We start from the raw sequence: 14,760 nt of genomic DNA, 5'->3' as shown, positions 1-14,760 counted from the left end.
GTTTACAACGTGACGTTTTTTACGCCAACCGTTCCTGATGAAACCAATCACGTTGATAACCAAACGACTAACACTGGAGTCATCGAGACCTTGCCAACTGTAGAAGATATCACAGACAATCCAGAGTCGGAACTAAAGGAATTTACCTATAAAGGAAGAGAGGGAGAAAACGACGATGCTTACTACTATTACGAAGATGAAAACGAGGACCAGGAGGTAGATCACGAAGCAGACGATATGGTCAATCAGAGTCCGGCAATTTCGGCAAAAACTCCCAGACGGGAAACACAATGGCCACGAGCGGCCATTTCGACTCCTAATCCAGGATTTGCATATCCTGGCTTCGACCTCCATGCGCCAAGAACTCACATGATATCCACGTCCACCTTTGCACCACTACCCCACACCACGACTCAATCATATTTCCCTGTTGCTGTCCCACAGAACCCTGTCGATTTCAATGAGCAAAGCCATCAACCTACACCTCCACAGAGGCGGAAACCCCTGATAAATATGACTTTTGGGACGCATGCTCCCGCTCTTCAGGGTCAATTTGAAGGGTCCAAGGCCAATTCCCACCCTCAACGATTGGAGGTCGAGGTGAAACAAACGCCCAATCGTCACCAGACACAACAACTTGAAATTGAAGAGGTTTTCTCCCACAATCAAGGGGATTCGACAGAATCTGGTGTGCCCACCACAAAGACAATCTTCCTCGATGAGGTCGAAGTGGATCGAAGCAAATTGAAGGGGGGAAATCTTCCAAACCTGGCTAAAGACAAAAAGCAGACAAATCTCATTACTGAGAGTCAAGATCCTTCGGCGTTTGAGTCCAAATTTAACTCCGGGTCTGTTTACGACCCATTTGTGCCTGCCAATAAAAGGCGTAGCACATTGCCCCCTACAACCCTTGCCCCCTCAACTCCACAACCAATCATCGTCACAAGCACATCAACGCAGCCAACCAGATCCATTCCATCTCCAATTGAAGAAGAAAAGATTGAATCCAACGAGCTGTACGAATATGAGTACGTTTACGACGGTGTAGAAGAAAGCCTACCCAGCCCGATCATTCCTCTAGATATTGAGGAGTATGCACTTGAAGACTATCCGCTTCCCTTGGCTGAAGTCAGTCCGGAAGAAGCTGTTGCTCTCATCGAAGAGGAAAAGCTCCCGTCATCCGAGATTTCTCCGATAACTTTATTGCAATCAATTACATCACCAAACAACGGATCTGAAAATAGTTCGAGCTCAGTTGAGAGTGAAGAAATTTCAACGGGTTTCCCACCAAAGGAAAATGTTGAAAACACATCCATGCCAACCGAGGCACCGGAGATAAGCCCAGTCGAGAAAGATGGTGTTAGCAGCCTCGAGCATTTGGCAAACAATGATCAGCGGGAAATGAACGACGATATAAAAAGCTTCCCCGACAGTTTACAATCGGATCATGAGCACTTGGATCCCATTAGCCAAGAATACCAATACTACTACGAAGACGTCAATAACCTCAGCGAGGAGCAAAAGGCCAAATATGATGTTGTTTTGCCCCTCAAAGAAGACCCTCCAACCTTGCTGGGCCTTGATATCCCTCAAGCTGTTCTCGACAGTGTGGGCGAATCCAAAGAGGACTACGACTCTCTTTACAATGATGTGGAGACCCTCCTACCCAATTCAGCCTCATCCATGTCGAATGGATTTCATACAACAACCTCGAGTTTAACCAGAAATGACAGATTTGCAAAGAATGGTCTTCCTTCCGAGAACGATCTGGAATCCGCTCCATTTGCCATATTGAGAAAATCCCAAGAACAAGAGGTCGAGAATGCTATGAATCCCGAAAAACTTGCCTACATTCTGATCGGTGTGTGCTGTGGTCTGTCCATTCTCTGCTTGATTGTGGTGGCCATCTCCATTGGTTACAAGTCCGAAACTCATTACCGATTGGACGATGGTAGAAGGAAGCGACATATCAAGTTACTGAGAGCATCTCCAGGAAATGATGAGGGAGAGAGCGTCACGTCGTCAGGTCACAACAATTACGCAGACTCGGTGGACGAAGCCACGACCAGCTCCGAGGACCTCTCAGGCATGAAACTAGGCCCATGGTTCAACGGCAAGCACCATATTCAGACACTGGACCGCAAGTCAAACATGGTTTTCCCGACGTCCGTTTATTTGGAAAACTTGGAGAGTGGAACTGAAGGTGGAGAAAGCGAGGGAAAAAGAGACCGAGAGGCCGGAGAAGGCAATCTAGCGCCCAAGAATGCCTTGTCTGTCAACACTGTCAAAGACTTGGAAGCCAATCTGGAACCCGAGAATCATTCGCCTACTAACGAGACAGGCTCACTCTCGTCATTTGACACACTCCGCGCAGATCCAAATTTGCTGCGGGATCCAGAGCCGGGATTCCCACTGCCAAACGCAGTGCACTCGAGTCGCAACAATCTGTCCACATCCTCATCAGTTCGAGCCAACTTCAAAAAACACAGCTCGTACGCCATTGGATCCAATCGATTCACTCAGGGAACATTCAACCTGAACAAAGCCGGTCGGAGAATGGGCTCGATTTCCAAAACCAAAGGATCATCTATCTCTGAGACTGAGAATGGCCTTACGACCTCCACAGGGTCTTTCCGATTCCTAGTTGAGGATGATTCCGTGTCGGAAAACAGTTCCCAGGCGGGTGGTCCCATAAATCGCCCTGATAAATCAGGCTCCTTTTCAGGAGGAGGCGTGGAAGGCGATACCAATCGAGAATTCGGAGAGATCCATTGGTCCAGTAACGTGGATCGACTCATCTAATCGCTCAGATGTTACTCCAAAGCCATTGATATTATGAGGCTGTGCGATAGGACGAGGATGCGAGGATAAAAGGGATGAATGGATATCTAGTGGATTTTGTTCTTCACTGAGCAAGTTGTTATACGTGCGTTTCACTTGATTGTCGTTCAGCTCGTTCCTGTTCCAAAACGAAATGTTTGGTCATTTATGTGTCGTGTACCACCCAACTCAGATACAACACTACCTTTTGTTCCCTACCCTTGAAAGTTGTACTCAACACTATGACGTACACTTTGTTTTTGTTGCCATTAAAAAGTTAGCATGTTGTTTTTACTCGACCGAATAAAACATATTACACTGTCTTTTTCAAAGCTGAGACCGTTAACAGAAAGAGAACAAAGAAAAACCTCATCCGCCGAAGATGCGGTGACTGAAAAAGGATGATTTAGGTCTTTGAATTGGATATGGATTGGATATTCATTCAGGATAATTGTCACATTAACTACATTTATGATCAATCTCATTTTTGAGCTGTATCTTTCACTAGAAACGTTCTGGGATTAAAGCTCAGCATTAATCTCAGTTTTTTTTGTAAATAGCTTTTTCCTTAAATTCTCCCGAACGACTAAGTTAACTCGGTTTTTAGTATTTCTTGGCAGACTTTCAAACGAAATATAATTCAATTGCCACTAATTGGTGCACTAAAGAAATGAACGGATCACGATGATTTTAGCCCATCATGCATGCATGAAACTCATTTCAAATTGAACAACAAATGAAGGCCGCCTAAAGTCCTGTTAGAATGACGGTCCACCCCTCTTGAAGTTACAATTTTCTGCTCGTTCAGTTTTTGTTGACTCTATTTTCCCATTCCTTTTCCTGGTGACATAACCGTATTACGTTCTAAGGATTGGGTGTGAGAAAGTCAGGCCAAGGCTAAAAACGATTCTCGGGATCAGAAGGAAAACCAGTGCAAAAGTCCAAGGCAACCAGGCAAAAGACATGTTTTCCATTGAAATGTATGATGCTCTTTTTAAAAGAGAAAAGATGATTCACCAAGCGGATTTAGAAACCAGGGAATACAAATTGAGAAAGAAATATTTCACCAAAAAGATGAAAAAAACAAGCCACTGATTTTTCTCTCAGTAAGCGATATTTTGCTAAAGAAATGTCTTCGATAGAGAAAAACCAACTGATCGAATAGGAAGTACGCCATAGCAAGTACACTTGATGATAGGCAGTAAGATTGCACTTTTAGTGGAATAAAGCGAAGTGCCTCAGGTGAAATCACTCTCGAAACTTCCTCGGCTCCTAATCTTGTTTGGATAGGTGGAATTTTCCACCATTTCGTTGGAAATGATTCTCAAACAATATGAAGAAATGATACAAGATGATGGGTAAAAATGTCGCAACATACTTTGTGAATCTGCCATCAATACGAACCTAAAGCTTGTTTTCAACGAGGAACAAAGTTACTGTTAAGAAACAACAAGAGTTTACGATAAGGTTACGATTACTTTACGAGGCTGAAAGAGAAAGGTAGGTTCCTGGAAGATGGAAGATGGAACAAGAAGCCATTGTGATCCTTTTCAGAAAGGAAGAAGGAAGCAAGGGAGGGCTAGAAAGAGAGAGCGAGCTGGTAAGACCAAACAGTCAGCTGAGTCATCATCTATGTACAAGACCAAAACCGGATGAAGATAAACACTTGACAATGCATCTGTGAATTCGTACTTTTCCATCAGCATCAATTGAATGGACCATCGGCGATCCCGTGGATATTCTTCTCTGCACCCATGACGATCTTTGAGATCTTTCTCGTGAGTGTGTTCCTGAAATTGGGTTTGATTGTTTGCTTAACTTGCGTGGACCGCATTTCATCTGGTGATCCGACTGATAATTCAGCCTTAGAACAACAACCACCGAGTGAGGACATTGAGCGAAATGCCACTGAAGATGGATTCATGATTAGTATGATTAGTTGTTCCCCGAAGAAAATGCAACAATGTCAGCAAGTGTAATTCTTAAATTGTAAATAATCAGCCGCAGGAATGAAAGAAATACTGAGGCACTTAATCAATGGAAATACATTTATCATGGTCTTATGCAACTTTTTTTTACGAAATGGTTTGAGACTTTTGATTGGAAGGAATGTAGGAGATGGAATACCTAGTTGAAGCACAATCCGCATCCCTCTGCGGACAAATTGGCCAAACTTGAACCGGGAAACGAACGCGGCCACCATATCAAACGTATTCCAAGGACCATTCAATAATTTGAAACTCGAGCAATTGGTTTGTCGAACGTTGAAAATGGGAAAACTCGTCACCAAGGTCGCCATGGTCAGTGAGGATTCACATCGATTGTAAAGCGCCGCGAAACCACTAATTTAACCGAACGCTCGAGCTCGATTCGGAGATTGGAGTGAAACTTGAAAGTCGACTTGCCGAGGGAGAATGCCGATCTGTGTTCTCAGGCATCGAGTATTCTTTGTCTTTTTTTAATCATCGCAGTGAAAACAAAGACAATTGTGCATGGTACAAATTGAAATGGCTCGATTCAATGAATGGAGTGAATGAGTAATCGGAAGGATGTCAAATCAGGTAATTGGATGCGAAAATATTTCTTTTTTATTATTGTGTATACAAGGAAGCGGCAAAAACAATGTCTCTTTTCACGATATTCGATGATTCATCCATCTTTTGGTAAAGCACAGGCTCTCCAATCACTCTGGCAGCATCCTTCACGTCTCGAAGAGTCTCGTCTAACCTTTGAATGGTTCGAACAATCACGCCTTCTTGAACATCCGTTAGACGAGTGATCTCAGAGAAGGGCATGCCACGGGCCCATTCATAAACCACTTCCACCAAACCAAAGTTGAATTGCTCGACATAATCCTGGACGGCCTGCTCCATACCACAGTCCTTTTGTACTTGGCCAATCCTCGTGGCACACAATTTGATGTCCTCCACGCCCTTTTGTAAAGATTCGGTCAGTTCTGGAGCACTGCAATTCTTTTGCTGGAACACCATGCAAGAGAGTAAGGCTGCAATTTCGGCGGGATGGCGATCTCTCAAGAAGTTGTCCAATATTAGCTCGGTCATCATCAGCTCATGACTGCCCATTTCACACGCCACTCGGCCTTTCAATTGAACCGTGTTGTTGTCATCGATATAACGGAGGCTTCGGAGCACTTCAATGCGTTTATGGTAGTCAGGTAGGAAGGTTAAGCTGTTCTCAGACATAAGAAATTGGGTGTGCTCTAATTCTGCTTGAAGCTTCATTTGTTGGTAGACCATTGTGAATTGATTCTTGAAATCCAGCATGGACGTACAGGACATATTCGACACATTGTCACGAATGCTTTGCATCTTCTGGAGATCGGTGACCAGATCCATGTCTTGGATCTTAAGATCTCGAATCAGATTTACCATCTCGGTGTTAGTCTCACGAACGAGGTCGGCATATTTCTTCAACTCTGTTATTGCAAGAATAACGGATTGACCTGGAGGATCGTTCTTGAATCTTGGGATTTGTCGACGCTTGACACTTTCGAGGATCTTATCAGCATCGATCTTCATCGATTTGGTAGTTATATCGATAATATCATCATCATTCACCTCCAAGATCGAGTGCTCGTCACCTTGGATCACATCAGTTGAATAATCATAACCTAGACTGAGGAATCGATTTAGGTCGGCCTCCTTCTCAATGCCGTCACACCTAATCTCTCCCTGGATCAAAACCGAGTAAGTCTTCCTCAGCGACTTCTTGTCGGTGCCAAGGATCATACCAAATGTGTTCACTCGGTTCCCAATATTTAGGACCACCACTCGTCCTGCACTGATCAACTTTATGGCTGTGGGATGACTCAGAACCAAAGGCCAAACTTGGTCACGGATCTGAAAGAACTCGGCTGCCTGACGATAAAATGACTTGATTTCCTCATACAGAGGTCCTTGGAGATCTTGTTGATTGGCGATCTCGACTTCAAGTTCCCGCACTCGGTCCTTGTAAGAGTTCTTCTTTTTCTCATTGTTGATTTCTGAAAACGAGCGTTTCATCATATCTTCAACCCTGAGTTGTTCCACCCGCAACAGATTAAGGATCATTGAATACGTGAGCCTGAACTTGGATTCCAGTTGAGTGGGTTTTCCCTGCATCATACCGTGCAATTGGGCCATGTCGTGGAGTTCGTTCTTCACTAAAATGATAACGGTTCCTGTACTGTCAAGCCCCCTGCGACCCGCACGACCCGCCATTTGGATATACTCTGCGGGTAAGAGAGTGCGAAAGTTCTTGCCATCGTGCTTTTTGATATTGTCAAAGACGACCGTTCGAGCCGGCATATTGATCCCCATGGCAAACGTTTCTGTGGCAAAGAGCAATTTGACCCACCCACGTTGGAACAACATTTCAACGACTTCTTTCAGAATCGGGAGAATTCCACTATGATGAATACCAATGCCTCGCTTCAGCAACTCGGTCAACTGCAGGACTTGAGGCAATTTACGATCCGAACCTTTGAGTCTGGAGACGCATTTGTGGATGAAGTGATGAATGTCGGACTTCTCGACAGCGGTGGTTAGATCCATACTGGTAAGAAGAGCCGCGTTTTGGTCGCAGCGATTTCTTGAGAGGGTAAATGACACCACAGGGAGTTTATCCTTCCTCTGAAGATGGTCGATCAGGGTCAGCCAAATGTTCTTTTCTTGTTGAGGACCAACGCGGTCTCGAACCCCTTTAGCACCCGTAGAGGCCTTACCTTTGCTCTCGCGGTCTTTTTTCACTCGGTAAGCCTTATTGTATCCCTCTTGAAGGAACTGCCCCTGGGCGTTCTGAAGAAGAAACATTTCGTCCCGAGATTTGGCGTTGGATCCAGTATAGAGGAAATGCTCCAAAGGCACTGGACGCTTCAAGGTGCTGATGACGTATATCTTCTTCTTCTTCGTCCTTCCCACCCAATCTGCAAACACAAGGGTATTGGGAACCGTGGCACTTAGCATGATGATATTCACATGATTCGGTAGAAGAATAAGAACTTCTTCCCAAACCACTCCTCGCTCGGCATCGTTAATGTAGTGCACTTCGTCAAATATCACATACTCCAAATCACGAATGATGTCACTGCCATTATACAACATGGACCGGAGGATCTCCGTAGTCATAATGAGGCACGTAGCTGTGGGATTGATTTGAATGTCCCCCGTCACCAATCCCACATCCTGAAAGGTATCTTTAAAATCACGGAACTTTTGATTCGACAAGGCCTTGATCGGTGACGTGTAAATGGTGCGCGTCATGTGCTTCTGGGAGAGCGCAATAGCATATTCGGCCACCACGGTCTTGCCCGCCGACGTATGGGCGGCCACAAATACGGACTCATTCTGCTCCAATCGGAGAACCGCTTGCTTCTGAAACGTATCTAATTCGAACGGCCAAGTGAGCTGTACGGCCAAGGCGGACTCCAATCGGAGAACCGCTTGCTTCTGAAACGTATCTAATTCGAACGGCCAAGTGAAAGCCATTTGCGGGACTTTCTGATGGAAGTCAGTCATGGGCTGGGTCACATCCACGATTTCCGCCCATTCCGTGGCACTCAGCCCACTCGACGTGCTCGGGCCTTTACTAATGGTCAATACGGGCACACCCGTATCATCCGGCCAAAACCCGTCCTGAGAGGGAATACTAGCCTTGAGTGACCCCAACGCCGTCTCAACCGGGGCTGACGTCTGGCTGGCCTCGAAGAGACCCGATTGGTCGTCCAAGGTGAGCATGGAGGCCAGATCCACCATTTCACTGACGGGACCGCGAGCCGCCATGGCCGTAGCCGGTTCAACCAAAGGGTCAAAATTAATGCCCCGAGCGAATCCGGGTGGACAGGTGGCATACTGCGTGACATCATCCCAAATCGGATCAGTGGCTCCCGCGGCCAAAAGTGAGCCACTCAATTCGGGTTGATCGAATCCCCCCGGCCAAAATGGGTAATTGGTGGAACTACCCATGAAAGACTCCATTTTAGCCCCAGGGGCTCGCGTCAAGGACGTTGAATTCTTGGCCGTCGACCCGCAACCCGGTTGGTTGACCTCTTGAAAGCCGAGGATATCACCTATTGAGCGAGAAATTCTGACAGTTCATCTGATATTTCAGGGAACAATGGAAAAAAGCCATACTCGTTGAAATCGAGTCCCAGATCCTTCATCTTACCCGTGGCCAAGTCGCGTTGGACTTTGAGGGTGGTCGCTATGGGGGCGGTGTCGAGGTGGAGGACGCGTTCGGGTTGGGGAATGCGGTCCCAAAAAGCCAACTGGGTGGGTATCTCGTCCCCATGATCGGCGTGGATGGGCAGGTCCTCTGGACTGAGTAGATACGATTCGAGGCGTTCCTCTAAGGAGGCTAAGATCGGGGGTGGCCCCAACACCGCCATCAAGTCCACGGGGTCCTGCATGTTGGGCTCCACAGACCACACTCCAGAGGATCTTGAGCTTAGCCCGTGGATGGCTTAAGACATGTGCGGTCCATGCTAATTATCAGTGCTACCGGGTCTCAGGACTCCAGACATGCCAGATTACCTCCCAAAACATGCCAGATAGAAACTGAAATATGCCAGAAAGAAATAACAAACGGCAAGCTAAGTGAAGGCAATTCAAGAAAAATGAAGTGCAGCAACCCTGATTTTGAACATTTGCAAGAAGACAAACATTACAGTTACTGACCCTCTAATTACAGCCAACCTGCACCGGACCTAGACTCATTTGTCTATTAATTCAGTTCGAAAGTAACTTTCGTCTCTAGTTCAAGCAAACAGTATTCTGATGTTGCGCCAAGAGTTTAGTGTGCGGGTTGGCAATAATAATAATTCTTTATTGCGTCTCTTGGTCATGTCATGGCGTAAAAATAGCTGTAGAATAAAACCTGTTGTATATACATTATACAAAGATTTGTTGATAAAACAAGAAAAATGTCAAGAAGGTAAAGGCAATAAAATAGATGACTAGAAAGTGATATCACAATGAGTATGACTAGAATTGGTTCAATGCACATGAAAAAAGGTAAGAGGTGAGTTACAGATAGTACAAAGACAGGTAGGTAGAGGTAAGTGATGAAAATCTTGGTTATTGCAATAGAGTGCATGGGCCAGATTGAACAGATCCTTTGTCAACTCCCGTCGCTGATGGCATTTGGCCGGGAGCCGGACAAAGGTGCGTGACCGCCAATACTCCGAAGGGATGTCGGGCCAAGGACAATAAGGTGTTAGCAAGTCCTTGACCGGGAAGGACAACTTGTGTCCAGACATCACCTCCGGAAAGGTCAGGTTCCCAACACTGTTGGACACTAACCTTGCCAGCCCGATGGTGAGGGGCTCGGTTTCACATAGAAAATGTGTCCATGCATTGTTGGCATATTGGGGCACGCAGAGGTATCGCTTGAGGAACTTGGTGTAGGTGGCATCGGCGGATTTGAGGGCGGATTGGGCGGAGTTGGGAAGCCAAAGGTGTAGGCCGTAGAGAAAAATTGGGGTGACGTAGATCCGGAAGAGTTGAAGGACTATTGGGAGGGGAAGATTCTTCATGGGAAGTCTATTGCATATGTATCCGATCCTGGCCCTGGCCTTAGTTATTGTGGATTTGAGGTGATTGGTGAATGAGAGTTGGGTGGAGAAGGTGAAACCGACATAGTTAAAACTATTGACGATTTCAATCGGACTCTTATTAATATGGAAGGAGGTGGGAGGCAGACGACCTTTATGGAAAACCATGGCCTTCGTCTTGATGGTGTTGACTTGAAGGCCGTTCTCTTGGCAATAACCGTGGAGTGCATTGATGGCATTTTGCAATTCCACGGCTGAATTAGCCAAGAGAACCAGGTCGTCTGCATATTGAATATATTGAATAGGAAAATGGTTGATGGTGGGGCCTTGGTGAGTGAGGGCTTCAGGCAGGTCGGATACATAAAGATTGAAAAGAATTGGCGATAGTGGATCCCCCTGCGGAAGGCCAATGGAAGTGAAGTAGCAGGGGGATAGGTCCTCACCAGAACGAATGGAGCATCTGAGTCCCGCATAGATGTTGGACAGCAGGACACAGATTGAACGCGGAACTCCCCACAGTTGGAGTTTGAGGAATAACCGCGTTCGGTCCACCCTGTCGAATGCTTTGGAGAAATCCACAAAGCATCCATACACTCTCCTCTTGTTGCTGATGTTGGAATGCACAATTTCATAGAGGAGAGTGGCTGCCGTGGTGGATGAGCGGCTTCTCCGGAAACCGAATTAGAACTGGGGAAGGAGATCCCCTATCCTAAAAAAGCATGCCAAATGTTTTTTTTGCATGCCAAAAGGGTCCCAAATATGCCAGATATGTATGTATTCTTTTCTCGCCCTTTTGAAAACTACCATTGGCTTCACCGTGAAAGAGTTAAATGGCGCTTCTCATAAACGTACTCTTTATATTACAATGGACTAGGTTACGTTAGGGCACTAGGGTACGTCAGTACTTACGCCCCTATAGCTAGGTTGAGTACGATCGTCGCGCCCTTTGACGACATCTCTATATGAATTTGGTCCAGGAAAAAATTATCTTGTGCCCGGGACTTTGCCAGGTGATGATGGCCATAGCTGGGAAAACAAATGATTATCGAAGTTGAGCCACAAAAATGTTGAATCGATCTCTTGACAAATGCTATATGTTTTCAAAACGATAGTTTATGATGAGCGATGGCTTTTTACGTTTTAATACCTATGACATAAGCATGGACAAATAAATGAATACAAGGGATGTTAGTTTCAGAGTTGAAAAACACTCAACCTCGAATTCTAACTTCTGATTGTTTCCGTTTCTTGATTACAGACTTCGGTCTTTTTCGTATACTGAATAAACGAAAATCATGATTTTAATCCATTTGGTAGTATTGAAACTTGGAAAAATTGGCCAAGTCCCTTCTTGTTGACAAGGTGGATAGTAGTCAGTTATTTCCATAACGGTTACACTTAAATATGATTGATTATTTTTCCTGCCGTGAATTTTTCTCTCAATAAAAAAAATGGCCAGGAAATTGACACAAATTTTTGCAAATTACTTTCAAGCAAAAGAAAAATGACTGCCTTACAAAAAATTGCCTCCCACGTTACATTTGCACCAATTGAAGGCATTGGTGATTTAGTTCAGAATCGTGGCATAAGTGGGTTCCATTACTTCAAAGCATGTCATTTTGGCCCTAAAGATACGGCCTAAATATAGCCATAAAATTGAACCCCACAAGAGCAGTTAAATTTCCAAGTAATTGCATTTGATCACATTTCAGTAAATGCTATTGAGATATTTCAAAAGCAAATGACAATTTCATTTCGATCTTTTATTCGTGGAATATTTTGATCAATTCCACACTGATCTAAATTGGGGTGCACTCCCATGTATTCCAAACTTGTCCTATTTAAGTTTTCTAATCAATGTTGTTCTCAGACAACAATCAAGGGAAATTTGAGATTTTGGAGGTTAAATCAAGAAAACTAACTGAATAGTAAGACATTTTGAAGCCTATCAGGCGAAACAGCGAAAAAGTGCAGGTTTTTTTTCAATTAGTGATAGAATTAAGTATGTTTGAAGATTAATATTGTTTATAGCACATATTAGATCAGTCATCAGTAGGGTTGTCCCATACAGCCAAAGGCATATTTTTCCCACTTTTTCGATTTTTCTCCATAACTTGCAATTAGTTTTTTTTTTTTTTTTACATTTTTCGCCCTTTTGGCTCAAAACGTTAACTTTTTAAGGTTGATAATTTTGCGGGTTTTTCTTTTTGAAAACGCAAGAGCACTGAAATGAATAGTAAATAATTTGTCCTCTTTTAGTCATTTCTTGAGTTTTGGTGTTGGAAAACGGCTTGAATATGTTGCCTTTTGCAAGTGACAATTCTAGATTACGTCTTTTCAGTTTTTGTAAATAGATTATTGCTAATATTATAATTGCCTTTTACCAATAATTGGCCAGAGGTTTAAGCATAAGGAAAATTAATTGTTAGCTCAACATGCTTGAGACATTACTTACGCACTTACGCATTGCTATGCTTTGTAGTCATGTATAACTTTACCATTTTTTGTCCTCCTCCCTCCAAGGGTCAAAATTCCAAAAAGTATGAAACACCTACGTCGTTTCATTTCTTTCTTTGAGGAATTGTTTGCCGTAATTGGGAATGATATTTACAAATGTACAATCGATCTTATCACTTGGTAATTACTTTGATTGATACAAGTCTAGACATGAATTAGTTCAAACCATAAAAAAAGAAGTTCTTTTCTTATGATACGTTTCCACTTGCTTGGCAAATATTTTCCAAAAGAAAGTGATAAATGAAGTGATAAACCAAAAAATATAGCTGGTAGAATAATTGTATTAAAGTTGACTTGTTCCAACCAAGGTTTTAGGGTCAATTTTAGCGGCCGTAGGGACTGAACGTTCGTTTTGAGAGCACCCTCAAGCCATCGTGAATCTAGGTTATAGTAGCCAGGGTCCCTAGGTTATAGTAAGAAGAATGAAGTCCACCCCTCTTCTTTCTCGGACTCCTTCATTGTTCAATTTGCTCCCCTCTAATATTCGGAGGGAATACGTAGGCCTTGTTGATCCGGTAGCATCTTTCAAGCCAGATTTTGGACAAGTTTTTGATAAAAGTCCTGATCAACCATATTTCAAGGGCTAGCCAAATCTAACAAGTCTAATTTGTTTGTCGATCGGATAATAAATGAATCTTAAGATAAGTGAAATGAAAAAGTAGTTCGTCTGGAACTGCTGGGACTTCCATTCTCAGTAGCGGTAAGGAAGTCAGCAAACAAATGAAAGCGCAATATTATAGACAGGGTAAACTTTCCCGGCCAAAAGGTATGGAGAACATTTTCTTTCTTCAGAATACAACAAAGGTTGAATACTTTCGACAAGCTTTAATGCCAATTTTCATTTGTAAACCATGCAAAAAAGGCCAGTTTTGCGGAAATCTAAACAAAAAACGCCTGACTATTTAAAGATGCTCCCAAATGGCCCAATATTATCTTGTATCTAAATCAGCAAATTCGACCTTTAAACATGACTTTCCAGACTTTGGGGTAGCTCATTGTGAGCACAGTAGATGACTATTGAAGTCAGTAGACAATTTTAATAAAAAACAGTAACTGTTTGCATAAGGTTTTACGTTCCAAATACTTATCTTAGTGTAATTTTGCATGTTTTGTTGGTAAATATTTTGATTATGAATAGGTTAGTGCGTTCATAAAAATGAATTGCAAAAAAAAAAGCCTTTTTTGTTTAGATTTCCGCAAAACTGGCCTTTTTGCATGGTTCACAAATGAAAATTGGCATTGAAGCTTGTCGAAAGTATTCAACCTTTGTTGTATTCTGAAGAAACAGAATGTTCTCCATACCTTTTTGCCGGGAAAGTTTACCCTGTCTATAATATTGCGCTTTCAAAGAGCCTCAGTGGGTTCGATTTAATGCCCAAAATGACTCGAAGGCTTTAAAAAATCCTGTGAAACGAGGGTATTAATTTCTAAATTGTCAATAAAGGACAAAGGCAAAGCTGTTAGACTAACTATATTAAAGTTGCTCATAGAGTTAATATCAGGATTGTTCCAACCAAGGTTTAGGGTCATTTTTTTAGGCTATAATAAGAACAATGAAGTCCAACTCTCTTCGTAATTCCTTGGGCTCCATCATTGTTCAATTTGCTTCCCTCAAACATTCGAAGGGACGAGGTAGGTGTTGATATCATATGAATATAGAGTTAAGTAATAAAAATAAGACAGCGGGACAGAAAGGAAGTCTGAAAAAATCTGCCCTCTAATGCTGAGCAAGCTTGTCGTAAAAGCTAAGCTACAGTGTGATTTTTTTTAAGAGTAAGGATACCATTAGATAATGGACCGGGCTGTAAGTGGTTATACATACGGCTCCAATAAACGCAAACGTTTTGATTTTTGTTGCATCGATGATTCAGCAG

The 14,760-nt window shown here is 43.4% G+C and overlaps 1 protein-coding gene across 1 annotated transcript; it reads right to left on the bottom strand.

Moving 5' to 3' along the window:
• Positions 1–5,385: 5,385 nt before the first annotated feature.
• Positions 5,386–9,335, bottom strand: LOC131886264 (superkiller complex protein 2-like). The gene is made up of 3 exons (XM_059234544.1): positions 8,986–9,335; positions 8,241–8,887; positions 5,386–8,165 (listed from the first exon to the last, which is right to left on the bottom strand). The coding sequence occupies exons 1-3, from the start codon at positions 9,224–9,226 to the stop codon at positions 5,412–5,414; spliced, it is 3,642 nt and encodes a 1,213-aa protein (XP_059090527.1). The 5' UTR covers positions 9,227–9,335; the 3' UTR covers positions 5,386–5,411.
• Between the last annotated feature and the right edge of the window lie 5,425 nt (positions 9,336–14,760).

The sequence above is a fragment of the Tigriopus californicus genome, chromosome 9 (assembly GCF_007210705.1).
Source record: "Tigriopus californicus strain San Diego chromosome 9, Tcal_SD_v2.1, whole genome shotgun sequence".
In the NCBI taxonomy this organism is placed as follows: Eukaryota; Metazoa; Arthropoda; class Copepoda; order Harpacticoida; family Harpacticidae; genus Tigriopus; species Tigriopus californicus.
The sequence above is the reverse complement of the archived record's forward strand: the minus strand, read 5'-3'. Positions and strand labels throughout refer to the sequence as shown.